This window comes from Mus musculus, chromosome 1, assembly GCF_000001635.26.
Source record: "Mus musculus strain C57BL/6J chromosome 1, GRCm38.p6 C57BL/6J".
NCBI classification, from domain to species: domain Eukaryota; kingdom Metazoa; phylum Chordata; class Mammalia; order Rodentia; family Muridae; genus Mus; species Mus musculus.
In genome coordinates, this window is record NC_000067.6 from 135443596 (window position 1) to 135462634 (window position 19039).

The 19039-nt window shown below is 47.6% G+C and overlaps 1 protein-coding gene and 1 non-coding gene across 20 annotated transcripts in view; both read right to left on the minus strand.

Moving 5' to 3' along the window:
• The window catches only part of Nav1 (neuron navigator 1), a 253771-nt gene that overhangs the window by 9016 nt on the left and 225716 nt on the right, over window positions 1-19039 (minus strand). For 14 of the 19 annotated variants that reach the window (NM_173437.2, XM_006529374.4, XM_030252963.1 and 11 more), the window contains 16 exons: window positions 17096-17179; window positions 16749-16860; window positions 15061-15182; window positions 14266-14274; window positions 11539-11735; window positions 11096-11288; window positions 10839-11007; window positions 10450-10547; window positions 9598-9693; window positions 9210-9369; window positions 8577-8812; window positions 7191-7345; window positions 6975-7046; window positions 6300-6496; window positions 5336-5454; window positions 39-236 (listed from right to left, as the gene is read on the minus strand). In NM_173437.2, coding sequence (NP_775613.2) covers window positions 39-236; window positions 5336-5454; window positions 6300-6496; window positions 6975-7046; window positions 7191-7345; window positions 8577-8812; window positions 9210-9369; window positions 9598-9693; window positions 10450-10547; window positions 10839-11007; window positions 11096-11288; window positions 11539-11735; window positions 14266-14274; window positions 15061-15182; window positions 16749-16860; window positions 17096-17179 — 2217 coding nt within the window. Of the gene's footprint in view, window positions 1-38; window positions 237-5335; window positions 5455-6299; window positions 6497-6974; window positions 7047-7190; window positions 7346-8576; window positions 8813-9209; window positions 9370-9597; window positions 9694-10237; window positions 10332-10449; window positions 10548-10838; window positions 11008-11095; window positions 11289-11538; window positions 11736-14265; window positions 14275-15060; window positions 15183-16748; window positions 16861-17095; window positions 17180-19039 lie in introns of those variants that run through there. The other 5 variants (XM_006529376.4, XM_006529373.4, XM_006529371.4 and 2 more) reach the window with 3 other exon arrangements.
• On the minus strand, window positions 11008-11088 carry Mir1231 (microRNA 1231). Its single transcript, NR_049188.1, has one exon. It is a non-coding gene; the product is annotated as a microRNA 1231 (primary transcript).

Consider the following 19039-nt stretch of genomic DNA (forward strand, 5'->3'; position numbering starts at 1 on the left):
TTCTGTAATCCTCTGTGACTCTTTTTTAGAGGACTCACCAGGGGATCTGAGTCGAGGGAGTTTGGAGTGCTGTCTTTGACTGTCCTGTCCTCCGGGGGTGAGGCAGTGCTGTGGGGGCCCACAGAAGGCGGGGGCAGGTGGTAGAGCTTTGATTGGTCTTGTTGGGCCGACGGCCAGGGAAGAGTGTCTCGGACCCATTCCACCGGGTCTTCCCAAGCAGCTTTCTGTCCATGAACCTGGAGAGGAAAAAAACATGAACAATGAGAGGGGCGACAGAATGGAAGCTTACTATGTAGTCTCGCGGTGTTTCATAAAAAATACGGTCCCTGGAAATACATCCTTCCTTAAACAGAAAGACTTGAGATTTGCATCTATGTGGTTGAACTTCCCACAAAAGAAAACAAGTTGGTATAAACTTCCAGAAAAATTAAGAATAATTTCTCATATTGTCTTAAAGGTTTGTTTAGAGGTAGGGTTTCTAAAAACAAACAAACAAACAAACAAACAAACAAACAAACAAACAACAGTATCACTATGTGGTCCTGGCTGTCATGGTGCTTGCTATGTAATGCAGTCCAGACTGGCCTCAAACTCATAGCTTCCAGAGATTATAGTCATGTGCTACATACCTACTTAAACCTTAAAAATTGATCCTTTTTTTGCACTAGATAGTGCAGGTTGGCCTCAAATCTGTGATACTCACGCCTTGCCCATTTATCCACATGCTAGAATTAAAAGCATGTGAAACACCATGGCCTAAATTAACTAACAAAGTGTTTAGTTAGTTAGTTTTAGCTAGTTAGTTAGGATCTAGGAATTGAGACTAGGGACTTAAGTCTAGTAGACAAGTGATCTACCACTGAGCTGTATCTCCAGTCCTATATTTACTTATTTTATTTTAAAATAAAAATTGCACCAATGACAGGTGATACAAAAGGATAGGATATAGGCAAAGGAAACATGAATTTTGAGAGAGAGTATAAAGTTATGCTTTTTTCCAGTTTCAACTCTGCCATAGCTGCTGCTGCTGGTGGTTTTTGTCCATGTGGTGGATAAATGAATAAAGACTTAGTCCACGGTAAAAGTGGAAAGCCCTGGGTGACGCTGCACGGCTTCGGCACAGCCATCCTGACCGTACAGAGGCTTACTGGGATGTGCAGACTGCGAGACTGGGCAAGCGTTCAAGTGGCTCCTTAATCTAGCTATGCGATGTTATATGTGTGAGTCTCTGGAAAAAAAGCAATTAAAATAATATAGCATCGTATATATATTTATAAAGCACAGCATATTTAAAACACGTATCAGTTGTAGAATGGTCAAATCAGTCTAATGACCTTCTATTTTTTGGGAGAACACTTTATATTTTCTTTTAAAGAATATGGTAATTGATCTTAGTGGCCGAGTCAGACAGTCTATATCTTGAACTTATTCCCCCTGTCTGGATGAGCCTCTGTATCCTCTGGCTGACATGGACCCCACCTACCTCTCTACTCTTCTCTGCCTCTGTGGGTTTGGCTGTGGTAAGCTCTGTATGTGAGAACATGCATCAAACATGCATTAGTTTATGTTTTTATCCCTGGCTAATTTCATGTAACACAATGCTCCGTAGGTTCATCTGACTAACAGGGCATCCTTTTCAACTGATCCATATCCACGTCCACACTGTGTTGTATGTACATGCATGCATCTTCATTATCCATTCACCCATTATGGGTACCTACCTTACTCTACAACTATGTACAAATTTTATGACCCTGTAATTATACTTTCCAGGGAGAGTAATACTTCAATTTTAGTCATATGTAATATCTATTTTTTGGGGGGGGGTATCGAGACAGGGTTTCTCTGTGCACTAGAGCCCGGGCTGTCCTGGACTCACTCTGTAGACCAGACTGGTCTCAAACTCAAAGATCCAACTGCCTCTGCCTCCCAAGTGCTGGGTTTAAAGGCATGCACCACTGCTGCCCGGCTAGATATTATCTTTTAAATAGGAAATCTACTAATTATACTGCAAAATTTTCTTAATAATACTACAAAATTTATAAATAAAATAATGACTCATAGTATTTGCTAGAAAACACCTTTAGAAATTTAATATATCATCATAAAGATCTATCTCAATAAAATTTCTTTTATGTGTGATACATTGCTGAGAACTACCAGTCATTGAATCGCAGGATGTTAGTGTTAGAATGGATCTCAGTAGTCATTATGAGATCAAATTTACCTAATTTCACAATAGGCTCTAAATAACTATTTCTCAGACAAGACATGAAAAAAAAGTCACTTCAATATACTCAAGATCACTAATCACTACCAATCAAAACCAAAATTAGTTAAGAGCTCACCCAGTAAGAATGGTGGGTGATTCCTCAAAGACTGCAGACCACCAATGTGGGGCAAATAGAAGCCTTGTACACTACTGGTAGGAACATAAATTAGTATCTCCATGATGGAAAACAGTATGATAACCCCTCAAAAAATTTAAAATAGAATGTCTTAGTTAAGAGTTTTACTGCTGTGAACAGATACCATGACCAAGGCAAGTCTTATAAAAACAACATTTAATTGGGGCTGGTTTACAGGTTCAGAGGTTCAGTCTATTATCTTCACGGTGGGAGAATGGCAGTATCCAGGCAAGCATGGCGCAGGCAGAGCTGAGAGTTCTAGTTCTTCATCCAAAGGCTGCTAGTGGAAGACTGACTTCCAGGCAACTGGGGTGAGAGTCTTAAGCACACACCCACAGTGTCACACCTACTCCAACCAGGTCACACCTATTCCAACAAGGCCACACCTCCAAATGGTGCCACTCCCTGGTCCAATATACAAACCATCACATTCCACTCCTTGGCCCTCATAGACTTGTTCAAAAACATGAGTCTATGGGGGCCATACTTAAACATAGCATAAATGCAAATGCATTTAGTATAGCAGTCTCAACAATGTTAAAAGTCCAAAGTTCAAGGTCTCTTCTGAGATTCATCCAACTAATTAGCTGTAATCTCCAAAGCAAGGCAGGAAACCAGCTGGGCAAACTCCAAACTCTGCATCTCCATGGCTGATGTCAAAGCAGTCTTCAGATCTCCATTCCTTTTTCATCTTTGTTGACTGCAACAAACTGCTTTCTCCTGGGCTAGTTCCACTCCCTGTTAGCAGCTTTCCTCAGCATGTATCCCATGGCTCTGGCATCTTTAACATCTTTGAGTCTCCGAGGCAATTTCAATGTTACAGCTTCTTGTTTCAGTGTTTGGGTTCCACTTGATCTTTTGGACTCCTCCTAAGGACTGGAATCACTTTTCCAGCTCTGCCCTCTGTAGCACTCTAAGCTCAGGTTGATCACTCCACTACGGCTGCTGTTCTTGTTGATCATCCCATGGTACTGACATCTCCAATACACTGGGGTGTTCCACTCCAACTAGGCTTCACCAATAGCCTCTCATAGGCTCTCTTCATGGTGCCAAGCATCAAATCCTTTGCCTGACCCCTTCAGTCCTGGGCCATCAACTACAGTTGAGGCTAACACCTTCTCCAATGGCCTTCCATGACCTCTCACAGTGCCAAGCCTCAGTTATTCTTCATGACCCCTTCATGCCTTCAAAACCAGTACCACCTGGGTGACTCTTACACATTACCAAGTCCAGCTGCAGCACGAGGTACAACCTTGGCTATCTCTGGAACACAACTTCTTTGTGCTCCCAGAAAACAACTCAGATTTCAACTCAGTGATGCTGGTCTCTTCTTAATCATTGCTAATGTCTTAGCTCCAGCTAACCAGCATCAATTTTCCCAGTAGTTCCTTCCATTCTTAACTCTAGAGCCAGAGCCACATGGCTGAAGCTGCTGAGTTCTGCTGCTTACAGAAACTAGAACATGACCCCCTTGTCACTGCCTAAAGTTTGGCTATCCTGGATCTTGCTCTGTAGATTGACCTTGAACGCCGAGATCAGCATGCCTGTCTCCTGGAATTAAAGGTGTGTACCACCATGCCTGGATCTAAATTTAGCTGGGTAGGATCTTGCCCCAAGGTCCCACTCCCTTAATCTGTTATCTCCTAGAACACAGGATTTTGCTCCATTTCACTTCCTGGTACCCCTTTAATACTTGAACCATATATTTTATATTTTGCCTTTCTAAGCTTGCTATGCTTGATCAAACTTCTCTTCGTAAGATTTAACCAAAGAACAAAGTCTCTGCTGGGCTGTTTTGAAACTTCCTTTGTCAATTCGTTTAATTCGAGTCTCTTCACCTTAGCCTCAGGCAGACTTTTCAGACAAGGGCAAAAAGTAGCCACATTCTTCACCAAAATACCACAAAACCAGTCTTTATGCCACATTCTGAAATTCTTCTCCTTTGAAATCTCTTGGGCCAGGTCAACACAGTTCAAATTACTCCCAGCAACAAATACTTCCATATTCCTACTAGGATGGCCCATTAAGCCCCATTTAAAGCATTCCACTGTTTTCCAAATCCAAAGTCCCAAAATCCACATTCTTTCAAATAAAAGCATGGTCAGACCTATCACAGCAATACCCCACTCCCAGTACCAACTTGTCTTAGTTAGAGTTTTACTGCTGTGAACAGACACCATGACCAAGGCAAGTCATAAAAACAACATTTAATTGGGGCTGGCTTACAGGTTCAGAGGTTCAGTCTATTATCTTCACGGTGGGAGAATGGCAATATCCAGGCAGGCATGGTGCAGGCAGAGCTAAGAGTTCTAGGTCTTCATCCAAAGGCTGCTAGTGGAAGATCGACTTCCAGGCAACTGGGGTGAGAGTCTTAAGCACACACCCACAGTGACACACCTACTCCAACCAGGTCACACCTATTCCAACAAGGCCACACCTCCAAATAGTGCCACTCCCTGGTCCAAGAATATACAAACCATCACATAGAACTACTATATGATCCAGCAATCTTTCTGCTAAGTATATATTCAGAAGAAAGGAGCTTGGTATGTTGGAGGAGACATACATTTTCACTCCTGTATTGGTTAGCAACGAAATAACCAAGTGACAGAAATTACCCAAGTGTCTATCAACCGATGAATGGGATAAAGAAAATCTGTCTACAAACATAGCGGAATATGGTTCAGTCATAAAAGAACTGAAGCCTCGTAGTTCACAGCAGGCATGGTTGCAAGCATGGAAATAAGCCGCACAGAGAAAGATAAGCATCATACAATCCCAGTCCTATGTGGTATATAAAAATTGATCTTACAGATACTTAAGAATAGTGGTTATCAGAGGCTGGGGAGCCCAGGCTGATCAGTGGCTAACAAGTCACAGTTAGAGAGCAATCTGAAGCCTGAGTAGTGTCAGAAGGTGAGGCTCACCTTGATCCCATCCTTGGCTCCTTCCTGTAGATAGGGGATGATGGAATTGTTCCACAGGTCAATGAACCAGGTCCGGAAGTCCTCGATGCCAATGGGACAGGACAGGAAGAAGCAAGGGCCTAGAGACAATGACGCAGCCGTGAAGAAGCCTGAGACCCTTGCCTGCCCTGCTTCCTTAACTCCTTGCCACAAAGCCCAGAGGTGTGACATCCAGAACATCAGAGGAAATAAGAAGTTGTTTGAGAGCTGCGGTTGCCCACTGTCCAGCAAACCAATGATATTTACAAGGTGGGAATGAGACAGTAGGAAGGGAAGTGTCTCAGTTTCCTCCAGCATGCCCTCTCTCCCTTTTGCCATTAACCTTGAGAAATGGGGGGAGTGGCAACTTTACATTTTTTTTAATTTATTTATTAATTTATTACATGTAAGTACACTGTAGCTGTCTTCAGACACTCCAGAAGAGGGAGTCAGATCTCATTACAGATGGTTGTGAGCCACCATGTGGTTGCTGGGATTTGAACTTCGGACCTTCGGGAAGAGCAGTCGGGTGCTCTTACCCACTGAGCCATCTCACCAGCCCAACTTTACATTTTTAACATAGGGCCTTACACATGCTAAGTATGTGCCCTACCATTGAGCTATGCTTATGGCACATTTATTTTGTTTAATTGACCTATCTATCTATTTTTAAGATCAGGGGAGGTTTCCATATGTTGCTCAGGCTGACCTTGAACTTGAGGTAGGTTCAAGCAATTCTGTCTTGGCCTACTCAATACCTAGAACCGCAGGTGCACACCACACTGCCTGGCTTTCTGATGTCTGAAGAGTTTTATCCAATCCATAAAGCCATGTAGGAAGGGCCTATTCTAGAGTGCCTCCCTCCAGGGGATAAGATACAAGATATAAGATACTGCTTCCAGCCCCTCTACCTCCCGCCCCCGCAGGGGGATGCTGGACCCTGTACCAATGAGGAAGTCCGAGGTGCTGTGCTTCTCCAGGAAGGTGTGGAGGTGATACCACAGCTTGGGCACCCAGTCCAGCACCCGAAGCAGCTCTTCCTTGTTAGCATTGACGTCACTGTCTGACTCTACCAACTTCCTCCGCAGGTAACGGACCAGAAAGCCATTGGCTGGTTCCACATTGTTCGAGAAGGTCAGCATCCTACCACCAGGGATAGAAAGAACAGGGACAGGGTGTCAGTGGGGACACTGCCAGGATCCATCCTGGGATCTGGCCATCTGCCTGCCTGTCTCCCACTAACGCCCCCTTGACTTCTTTTTAAGCGACAGGAGGTGATGATGACAGTTAAGTAGCAGCTCTGGAAGGCAGGGCTGACTTCCAACTCTGTCGTCCTCATTTAACTACCTAGCCTCACAGAGTGACCAACAGGAAAGTCCTCAGCACAGTAACCAGCCAGGGTCTCTTCTAGGCTCTTGTTCTTTCCCTTCCCTTAAAATCCTCCCCTTCCACACTATGACTGATGTACAAGACCATCTACTTCCTGATGCCCTACAGCCTGACAGGTCTGACCGTTCACTCTTGCTACTTACGGCTCCTCTGCCCACAAGTTCAGGATTTACATATTATTTACAGACCCCTGGGGAAGGCCAAGAGGTTCACGCAGGGACATAGTTCTTACCTGAAGCTCAAGTGCAAGCCATGGTTGGGTGTCATTTTTACAGGCTGATTGGTGGTACCTATAATGTAGGGACTGTGGGAAGAAAGGGAGGATTCACTTAGATCCGCCTTAACGACTGCTGTCCGCCATGTGCACACAGTGGGCAGCGCACAGGCTGGGCTGGGCTGCATTCCCCTCCCTCTTCCCACGGTGCTAAGTGGTCCTCCCCGACCTTACCATTTGTGATACTTGCAGGTGAGGGCCCCATTGACCAGCTCACTGATGGAGCCTGCTTCACTCAGATCATCCAGGAGGATCACCAAGGGCACATCCCCTATCCCTGTTTCCCGGTCTATCTGGTTGGCTAGGTTGGAGAGGTACAGTTGCAGATCCTGGAATAAATGAAGACAGTGGGTGAGCACTCAAGAGTCAGCAACTCAAGAACCTAGAGAAACTTTGTTCATTCCATATGGCCCCGGGGCCCTCAGCCCCTGTTGGATATACTTGTGCATTGGAATACAGAACTGACCATCCATCCATCCATCCATCCACCTACCTTCTATGTATGTATGTATGTATGTATGTATGTATGTATGTATGTATGTATGTATGTATGTATCTATCTATCTATCTATCTATCTATCTATCTATCTATCTATCTATCTATCTACTGAAGTGTTAGGGATTGAACCTAGGGCCTTGCACATGCTAGGCAGGCACTCTACCACTAAGCTAAAAAACAAATCCTTTGAGCAGTAATCTTCAACCCCCCACCAAGTATGGAGTATCTATTCTGAACTGGCTTTTCACGGACTTGATGCCACAACCTTCTCTGCTTGGGAGAGCCAAGGTTTGTACCAATCCAGTTTTAGGGTACACTCAAGGTACATCTCTGGGGGAGATGACATGTAAGATTTAATTCTGAACACCTTCTCACTATAGCCCACGGTCTGATGGTAATACCAAAAAGCCAGCTGGTGGGAAGAAGATAAAACTGAATGGCTATGATTGACAGCACTGACAGAGTGCAGAGGAAAAGAGGCTGCAGTTCACTGTTGATCAACTAAAGGAACTGAGGTAGTGGTGAAAAAAATTATGAAGGAGGAAGGTATGGGCAAAAGAAGATAAGAGCGAGCTGGGGCTGTTCTCACAGCCTATAATTCTAGTTACTTGGGAGACTAAGGCAGGAGGACTGCAAGGTCAGGTAACCTGGGAAACTTATGGGGAGCCTGGCTCAAAGTAAGAAGAGAGAGCTTGGGGATGTAGCTCAGTTTACAAAGTGTTTACCCAGCATGCACGAGACCTTGTGCTAAATACTCAACACCATATACATGCTACTGGGGCAGGGGAGAGGATGGTGGGAGGACTGCTAGTTCCAGGCCAGCCTGGGTTACACAAGACCCTGACTGGAAAGAAAGGAGAGGAAGGGCGGGGAGGAGAAAAGAGATGACAAGAAAGGGGTATCAGAGGAAGACAGGGGTGGGAAAGAACACCGGAGATAGAGAAGGAAGTAAGACAGATCTGTGGGAAGGGAAAAGGACGAGGGGCAGGAAGGGGCGAGGGATAGGCTTGTGGGAGGCTGAGGCCCGCACACACGGGCAGGAGGTCTCAGGAGGAAGCCACCTTGCAAGACTGCTGGTGCATGTTGAAAGTGCTGACGATGCCATCCGTGACCTCGCGGCCGGAGCGCTCCACCAGGTACTCGGCTAGCCGATTGGTCAAGTAGGTCTTGCCGGTGCCACTGGGGCCGGAGAGCACCAGGCGCCGGTGCTTGAGCAGGAGGCTGATGTAGTGCTGCATCATGGGCTTGGGGATAAGCGTCTCGAACACCAGGCTGTCGACACACTTCTCTTTCAGACCTGCACCCCACCCCAGAGAGCATGAGTCTTCACCAGCCCGTGGTGTGGCAAGACACCCAATGAGCTTCTCCATCGCCATCTAGGGGTCCACTGAGGAATGTCAGAGACACCTGTCTTACAGTTCCAGAGGAAACCCCTCCTCCCAGCTCTGAAAACCTGGACCTCATTTTTAGGGACACACTATGAGTTATAGAGAATAGGAAGAGAAAGAAGCCTGAATTTGGCAAAAACATCAGACTGGATCTTACTAATCTTTGTTATTTTCTATATCACCCAAGCTCCTTCAAGTTCAGAATTTCTCAACAATTTCTTATTACATGAATGTATGATACATTATCTGATGATTCTCTCCCCACTGCCGTGGTACACTACGTCACACCAAGAGACAAAAACTAACCTTTGAGAGCGACTGATATGTTATTGACACCTCGGCGGCAAGGAGGCATCTCTGGGGGCTCAGCATCCAGCACTCGTTTCACGTGGCTGAGGCTATAGCCATGTATGGACTCAGTGCTCAGTCCCAGGGTTGAGGCTGGGTCCATTTTAGAAATGTAGTCCTGATGGGAGAACAAGAGTGCTGAAAAGGCACAGCTATGGATGGAAAAGCCAGAAGAAAGATCAACTATCAGAGGCAATAAGGGAGGTGTAGGAAGACCAGGCAATGTGCATCCTTCTAGTCTGCCCTCCTCAATAAAGCACCAAAGGTTCCTAGGAACCCAAGGCCTGGATGGCTGAAAGGCCCTTGAGAAGATGAGCAACCTCTGTGAGTGTGAGGACCATCTTACCTTGAACACTTGGAAAACGGCTTCATCCAGCATCTTCCAGTCAACTTTGCCACTGACCTTGCTGCAACCCAGGAAGAACTCCTGCTGCTTTAAGTCCTGTAAGGTTAAGGTTGAAACATGTGAACCTTGGCAAAGATGACCCGAGAAGGGGAGATCGTAGACCACCTCAGGAGCTGAGTGCTCTCGTCAGGCAAATATTGTGATGGTACAGGTGCTCCTCTGCTCTTTGTGACAGCAACCCCCAAAAGTGGAGGCAGGAGGATCAGAAGGCTAGGTTAGCCTCTGCTACCAAGCACGTTCTAGCTCAGCTTGAGCTACGTGAGAACCCTGTCCTTCTTTCCCCAGCTCCACAATAAAACCACTATGAGTTGGGCTGGACAGATGGCTCAGCGGTTAAGAGCACTGACTGCTCTTCCGAAGTCCTGAGATCAAATCCCAGCAACTACATGGTGGCTCACGACCACCTGTAATGAGATTTGATGTCCCCCTTCTGGGGTGTCTGAAGACAGCTACAGTGTACTTACATATAATAAATAAATCTTTTAAAAACAACAACAACAACAACAACAAAAAACCCAAACCATTAAGATCTTATGAGTTCAAAGTGCACTCTGTACACTTAAGCCACAGGAACACTCACTGTTTACTCCCATGGTTGTGTGACTGGCTGGGAGCTGTGGCTCACTGTCCTCATCCAGGATCTTGAATGTTTCATACTACATACCAGGAACAGACTGAAACTCAAAATGTGAGTACACTCTCTACTAAACACACATTGATTTTAAACCAGTGTAATGTGGGGCCGTCTACATCAGGCTGGTTCCTACACTGGCCCTCCCTAAAGCCCCTTACCCCTTTGATGATGTGCTGGGGCGGCATCCGGACCACCACCCGCAGGGTCACCTCTTCCTTTGAACCACAGGTGCTGATGCCATCCATGGGTGAGAGGTCTGTGGAGATTGAAAAGGACCAATCGGTTTTAAGGCCCCAGGCTTACTTCAAGTTTGCAGCTATTCTCCTTTCCAAACAATGATTCCTTGTGTATGGCCAAGAGGAGCCGGGAGCCCCAGCTCAAAAGGCATAGAGCTAAAATCCTAACAACTGCTCCTGCTTACTGACAGCATTGAGCTCAACACCACTACCTCCCGGTTTAAGGATGCCACAGGTGGAAGGATGCCAGTGAACCACGCTCCCCAGCCCCCGCAGCCCTCTGCCCACACAAGTTCTCCCCAAGCAGGTACCTGTGTCTGTGAGACTAGGACTGAAAGGATGGCTGAGTGCAAGGCCCAGGGAACGTCGAGGGGACGACAGAGCCGATGACCCAGGGACCTGCCCTGGAGTGCAGCCTGAGGAGGGGCCGGGGGCAACCTTCAGCCGGTCATTCTCTGCTTTCAGCAGGTCCACCTCCAACTGTGGGCAGAACAGACAGGGCAGGTGGCAGGGTGGCAGAGATGTCCGGCCCTGCCCTTCTCTCCTGCAGCTCTGCCCAGACACTGACCTGCATATTGTGCATGGTCTCCCGAAGCTGGTCCAGCTGGTGGGCAGAGTTGAGGGCCTCCAACCGGATATCCGTGAGCTTCATCTCTTTTTCCCATAGTTCAGAGCGCAGTTCTGATACCTCCTTCTTCTCTGGCTCCTCCTCTTCATTGGCTTGGAACAGTCTAGTGTGGGGGACTGAATGAGCAGGGGTCCTGTAAGAAAGCAAGAGTCAGCCTGGATCCCACAGATGCACTGTGTCGTAGAGGATACTGACATGTCTGGCCCATAGTCCCGTTTCCTTCTGTGTATAGACTCTTAATTGGTATATCAGAAAGGGTCCCTTCATGGGTCTCACACACCCAGGGAAAGGCCATAAGTATGGTGGCATGTGTCAGGGTCTGTGGGCTTACAGCTAGCTCCAGCCAACAGTTTACCAGGGTGGCTGGTGGAGCGAGCACTTACTCGGTGACCTCGGTGCCCACAGAGGATGAGGTGGAGGACTTGATGGAGGGGGAGGCAGTCTCAGTGGAGCCGTGTTGGAGTTTGGGGGATGATGGGGCTGAGGAGTCAGGTGTGGCAATCTCTTCAATGTCAGAGTAGGAGGAGGCTGACTTGGGACCCTTTTTAATACTGAAGGCTTTGTTGAAGGAACTCCGAAGCTAGAAGAGAGCAGATTCCAGGGAGAGAGATGTCAAGGCTATATGCTGGGCTGGGGAGAACAGCTTTAGGGCTGGGCTGGGACAGGGACGTGGAGGCAGAGGATTTACTTTTATGACACCCACTGTGTGAAGTCTGGCATATGGACAGAGGAATTTATCAGAAATCAGGACTGAGAGAAAATGACAGGGCTGAGAAACTTGTTGTGTCCCTCGTGCCAGAAAAGAAAACAACCCAACCCCCTCCCCAGGTGTCACATGACACACCTCTCAATAGTCCAATTTCACCTTCTAACTTGAGCTCATTATCCAAGAATCTATCCATCTCTTCACAAATCAATCAAAAATTGACACTATTGTTCTATGAAGACCCAGAGAAGGAACTGATAGCAAGTTCCATGTAGCGTTTCTTATTCTCAGCACATAGCATAGTGGTTAAAACAACCAAATCAAAGATCTCTTTCTCCCTTTGTTTTAAAGACTGGGTGACACATAGACCAGGCTAGCCTTGAACTCAATATGTAGCAGTGGGTGGTCCTGAACTTTGAATCCTCCTGCCTCTACCTCCCAGGTGCTGGGATGACAGGCGTTTACCCCCATGCCTACCGTTCATCATTGTCTACTATGCCAAATGTCCTAGGACAAGAGCTATTTTGCAGCCAGTCTTTGGCTACATTAGGCATTGAAACTTGACCACAGCTTGTTTGATTCTGGTGTCGATGAGCTTTGGGTGTCAGGGATGTGAGCTAGATATGCAAGCCAAGGACCTGACCCACACCCATTCACATGCCTCCATACAGCATGCACACACACACACATACACACACACACTCACTCACACACACGGACATAGACATGGGATGGCAGCAAGAGACAGAGAGTAAAGGAGAGGTCAAAGGCTATAGGGGACAAAGGTCAGCCAGATCTTTGGAATGTGAGAAGAGGGATCTGGGTTCTCTTCTTTCAAGGTGTCGTTCTTAGAACATGTCTGAAGTCTCTGGGAGCTTGAGCTAGTTCATGGTGTGTGTGGAACTTCTAGGTAAACCATGTGGACCAAGCTGATTGGGCCAAATAGGTGAGAGTACGTGTTCAGTTGGCTAGGATGTATTATCATGGAACACAGTACAGGCCTTCAAAATACCATAAAGATCAGCTGTCTGTAGAGACAAAGAGCTAAGAGCTGACTGACTCGACGCTCTAGCTTAAGGAAGACATTCAGGCTTCCCGATTTCCAACCTGGTGGAGTTTTCTCCACACCAGTCTCACAGGAGTTAGTCTTGTTTCCTTCCCTCTCTAAGAGAAGTCCTGTGACCACAGCCAGCCCACAGCACGAGCTCTCTGTATGCATTATACTTCAGACAGTAGTCTGCTATGTGAACTTCAGTATTCTGACAGTCAGGGCTCTGTCCCGAATGCCTCAAGTGATGTACTAAGCAGAGAACCAGGACTCTTTGCTAAGGAGGGGATGCCTTAGAACTTTCCCAGTACAGATATGCTTAGTAAAAGTGCGGGGCTCCTCAGAGGCAGCTGATGAGATGACCACCTTCTAAGACACATCCCAGTGGATTGGGGATCTGCACGGCACACTTTGGGAAACGCTACTCTAAGAATCCAGATTTAGATGATCAACTGGTCTCATCATGTGTGCGCACCGGCTACATACAACGTGTGTGTGGAGGTCAGAGGGCAACTTTGTGGAGTCCACTCTCTCTTTCCATCTTTATAAGGTTCCATCCCAGGCCTGGAATTCACTATGTAGCCCAGGGCTAGCACTGAACTCATGGTATTCCTCCTGTTTCAGTCTACCTAGTGTTGGGATTTAGGCATGCACCACCAGGCTGGTAGACCTCACACTGACTAGGGCAATGGGTTCAGCTTTTCCCATCCTTTACAATCCTAGTCCTATGTGGGAGGTTAGAGTAGGGCTCATAGGTCTGTTTTGGAAGAGGACTTCTGGGCCACATTCTCTTTGCCTTGGACAATCCTCTAGTTTCTGAGATGGTTTTAGAAGCTCCACAGTCTTTGGGGTGACAAGTATCTCTTCTCCTGGATGAAATAATCCCCTGACCTGTCTCTAGGTCACACTATTTTGCAGCTAAAATCTGGACTAGGCCCCAAAGGACCAGGCCCCTCGAGACTGTGATCCAGATAATTTCCGTTCACTGGTCCTCTTCCATCTAAGGCTCCAACGTGAGTGGGGCAAAAGTAAAACGGCTCATTTTCTACATAACAGGGGCTCACGTGTCTGCTTGTCATAACAGACCTATCTTGGAACACGGGAAGATGGCGGGCAATAGATTTGGATTTTGTCAAGATTTCCAATTTGACCCCTAAGCAGACCACTCCTCTGTCCTCATGAGGGGCAGCGTGGATGGACCATGCAGTGGAGTGTGTTAGGAACTAGGGGGCAGCTGGGGTTATGGGTGGCTTTTCTTTCTTTTTTTTTTTTTTTTTAAGAGAGGTGCTTGCTCTGGAAACACGAAGGTGTGCAAAGGGAAAGAAAAAGCACGAGGAGAGGAACCGAGTTTCTTACCTCATAAACCTGGAAAAAAAATAGGGATTTGAGGTCAGCATTTTGAAGGAAATAAAAGGAAAGAAAAAAAAAAAAAACAATGAAAAGAAAGCAGCAGCAGCAGCAGCAGCGACACTACTCATGCATTTCACACAGCTGCTTCTCCACACAGCTGGCTCCTGTCTGCACTAGGCCAAAGTCTGTAGCCAGCCCTCCTCAGCAGGGACAGGGACAAGACGCTCACTCTGGGTCACTCTCCCTTTCAGTCAGTCAGGCAGTGCCCTACACCTGCGTACAGATTGTAGAAAGCTCACCCAAAGCCAGTTTAGAGTTACAGGGGGGATACCACACAGAACAAACCCACCTCTGGACCAGACAAAAGCAGGCTTTGGAGCGATGGGGACGTTCCACAGCCTCCTCACCCAAACTAAAGCAACAGCCCCAGGAGCGTCTAGAGTACCCTGCTTGGCTTACAAATTCTCTCCACATGCCCCACTCTCCCACCCATGAATAATTTTCTCAGCTCCTTCTACGGCCAAATACATTTGACCTCATCAGTAGGTAGAGCCCCAGGATAGCAGACATGTATAAAGGATGCAGGGACGGTGGGGGGCTGGGGTATATGTGCAGGGCGGTGGTAAGGAGAATAGACAATGGATAGAGGAATGGGAACTTAGTGAATTTTTGTCCCCAGCAGATGTCACAACACTGGCATCCTGTTAGAAGGGACCCTCTTTGTTGATCCTGAAAGGGGTCAGTTCCCTGCAACAGGGTGAGTGACTCCTAGCACAGGCCGATCCCCAAGCCTTTACATACCCAACTCTTCTTCTTTTTCTTCTTGGCATCAGCATCTTTGCTGCTGCCGATGCTGGAATGGCTGGTGATGCTGTTGAGGCTGGAGATGCTATCTGAGGAATTCTGCCTCTTGATCCGGAGTTCTATTGGCCAGAACAAGTGGTAAGAACGCAGAGATAGATTTAGAGAAGATGCGAGGCTTAGGGAGAGGCTAGCTACAGCAGATAAGAGTGGGGGGGGGCCCAGCAACTCCTAGGTACACACTAATTTGGTGGATTATTCATCCAATGGACATTTATAGAGTTACAGTTATGCCTCAACACGGAAGAGGATGCAACTGTGAAAAAAGAACAATTCCTATTCTCAAGAAGCTCCCAGTCCTGAGCTGGGCGTGGTGGTACACGCCTTTAATCCCAACACTCAGGAGGCAGAGGCAGGCAGATTTCTGAGTTCGAGGCCAGCCTGGTCTACAAAGAGAGCCCCAGGGCAGCCAGGGCTACACAGAGAAACCCTGTCTAAAAAAAGCTCCCAGTCCAAGTTGGGCATGATAGTGCCCAACACTTGGAAGGCCACAGGATTTTGAGTTCTGGGCTAGCCCGGGTCATATAACAAGACCCTCTCCAAAGCAAAAATAAAACAAAAACAAAACCACAACAAAAAGAAGCACCAATGTAGATAAGAAATAGAAGGATTTAGTAATAAACTCAGATTGGCTAGTTGTAAAAAAGCTGGTCCTGAACATTTTTATGCGGACATCCTCTACCTGTGCCTGCCTGCCTGCCTGCCTGCCTGCCGGTGTTTTAGCAGAGTGCCACTATGTACACCAGGTTGGTCTTGAACTTGTGACAGTGCTCCTGCCTTGCCTCCCAAGTGCTAGGATTGTATGTATGAGGCACCATATCAGTTTTTGTTGTTCATCTTTTCTTTTTTCCTTTTCTTGAAACAGGGTCTCATTCCATAGCACAGGTTGATCTATAACTGCCTCTGTGACCCAGGCTGGCTCTGAACTTGTGCTCTTGGTCCATGACCTAATATATTTTGATGATACTCCAGCAAGAATTGGCTGTCTTACAGTATGTCATATATGTCTTACAGTATGTGGCTTATATGTCTTACAGTATGTCATACAGTATGTGGCTTGTATGTGTCAGGAAGGCAGAACTAAGCCTCTCTAGGGGAGGGGGAAGGGTGACAGGAAGGGAGAGGGCTGAGAAGGGAAAAGGAGAGGCAGAGGGATAAAATAGTCAACATAGGATATGTACTTGTTCAAAACCTTAAGGAAAAAAAAAAAGTAAAAATTTAAAAATAAACAAAAAGGAACAGTCTTGAGCTGGGCCTGGTGGCATGCACCCATGACCCCAGCACTGATGACAGCAGGGTGGTTGGGTGTCAGGCTAATCGGGGTTAAATGATGAGGCCCTGTTGAGACATCTCTGACTGGTCTCTGGCTTTGGTCTAAAGGCTGAGGAGAGTGTAGCAGGCCTGTGGCGATTACAAATTTCCTCTCCTTGCCCTCATCCTCAGGGTTTATGAGGTCATGTTCAGAACACCCCTCACTGGATACCCAGACATCACACTGAAGAGTACCTAAGGACCCTCGCCTTCTAGAAAGTAGATATGAGAGTTGGTGTGCTGTGGGCCCAACAACGACCTTCCTTCCCTCCACTTCTGTCCTTTTTCAGTTCCATTCACTCTGACTGCTATCCTACCTTTGGGCGTGGCTTCTGAGGCATTTAACGCTCCCTGGATGACTGCCTGGGCCTCGGAATTCTTTTTCTTCAGGAAGTCTATAGTTTCTCGCAAATCCAACAGCTCGGTGTCCTACAGGAAATGATGGTGGTGTTGTTAGAGGCTCAGCAGAAATGCCTACAGGGAACTGGGAATGGGATTCTACTGCTCTCAACAGGAAAGGCAGAGGAACGGGGAGTGTGGAGCTTGGGACACTGTACTGACAGGCAGGTTGAGAAGCAGCCCTGGTCTCACCACCAGTGAGCGAATGGCCGGTGACGATGGAGTGGAATGGTGGGTTTAGAATTCACCACCCTGGGCCTCTTACCTTCTCCTCGGCCGTCTCTGCCAGGTGTCGCAGGCGGGATGTCATATTCACCAGGCTCTGCTCGAAAGCGGCCACTAGGTTAGCCTGACACAAACGTACAAAGAAGAACTTAAGGCGCTTGCGGCTGCAGAAGAGGGAAGTAAGTGGCTGGTACAGGAGTGGTTTAACAGATTTTCCCCATCTCCGGGCTGACCGACCAACGCAAACAAAACTCTGGGTGGTTTTAACATATTGATCTCCATGGGCAGACGAGGTGGAATCAGATAGGCTTTCTGGAGAGACCAAGCTTCTTGAATAACAGAGCGCAGATGGTGAGGCAGGCCTTAGGAGCTGCTAGGGACATCAGCGGGGGTAAAGTCCCTCCCTGTTTTGTGTGGTAGGTGAGTGGACCGGCTTAATGGGAGGACAACAGCCTCTGGGATCAGTCTTATGGCTTTTGGTTTAACGTCACTACATAGGGCCAGCTCTTGTGGCACAAAATGACCTTCCAGTAGGTTCTGTTTGGTTTATCTCTTCTGCCTCTGCACCCTAACCCTATTCTTATCTCACCCTGGGTTTGGAACTAATGCCTCTCTCTGGAAGGGCTGGGGGTGGGGGCATGGGAGTGAGGGATGCCAGTAGCCATGCAAACCACTTCAGGGCATTCCCCATTTTGGCCACTAGGGGGCAGGGCTACATTGGAAAGGGTGCTGGATCCTGTGGGAACTCTGGATCTCTGAAGGGGGGGTGGGGGGGGAAGGTTCCCAGTGGTTGGACTCCAGCTAGCTCCTGGAAGCAATGGGTATAGGAAAAGGTAAAGGGAATGGGGTACAGGAGCAGACAGGGGACCACTCAAGGATGGATAAACAGCCCCCATGAGAGCACTGCAGCAAATGGTCCTCTTGTTACCCTCATAACAAGAGGAGGAAGGCTTTGGGTAGGTCACTCATGCCCAGTCCCTGTGGTGTCTGCAACACCCTCCCTGCCTCCTCCTACGTGTCCTCTTTGAACAACAAGTCAAACTTCACCAGTGCCTTAGAGCCTGAAAACCGGAGGCAGTATCTTCCATGTTTCCTGTAAATCTGCAGAGTCCTGGGCTCCCAGGCAAATACATGGCAAGCTCTGAGCATCTTTCTTTGACCTTCTGTCTTTTTTCAAAATTTGAGAGATTTCACTAAGTTACTCAGGCTGGCCTTGAACTTGTGACCCTCCTGCTGCTGCAACCTCTCAAGTACCTGGGATTTCAAGCTTGCCCCCTCAGGCCGAATTCTGATCACCACCACCACCACCACCTCCCCGGCCCCTATTCATATTCCCTGAAAATCTACTCAGAGCCTGGAGTGGCCCTGGCCTCTTCACTCATTTCTACATGCACATCTCCCCCTCTGAGGGACTGGCCTTGCCTCTCTCTTCTTTCCTACGTCTCTTTTCCTCCATGGCACCTTGCTCTGAGGCCAACCTCAGGTTAGGGTGCCTGTAGGACTCTAGGCCAAGTGGTCCTTTTGTAGAGGCAATACAGTGATCAGGGCCGCTTCCTGGCCAAGTGTGTCATCGTCAGCAGCTTGGCTGCACCATCCAACACGGTGTAAGATTGGTTCAACATCAGGGATCCCAAGTCGAGCTCTGGGGCCTGGCATCACATCTCCCACTGAAGGGAAGGGCTCGGACCCTTGGCCAAAACCTGACTCTAGATTCAGAACTCACCAGAACTGTGTTTTAGTTTGTTTTCTCTTGGCCAAATGGAACTTCCTGTCCTAAGAAAATTCACCCTCTAAATTCATTTTCTGGAACTAGTCCAGCCCTGACAGCCACGATGGCTGACAGATTGCAGTGTAAGTGAATCAGGCATAATAATGTCCTCTGCCTCCCTGGCTGTTCTCCACCTCCCTGGCGCCTCTCCCCTTCGACATCTCCCAGACATGAATTTCCTAGGGTATGCAGGACATGACCTAGGCCACTGGCCTT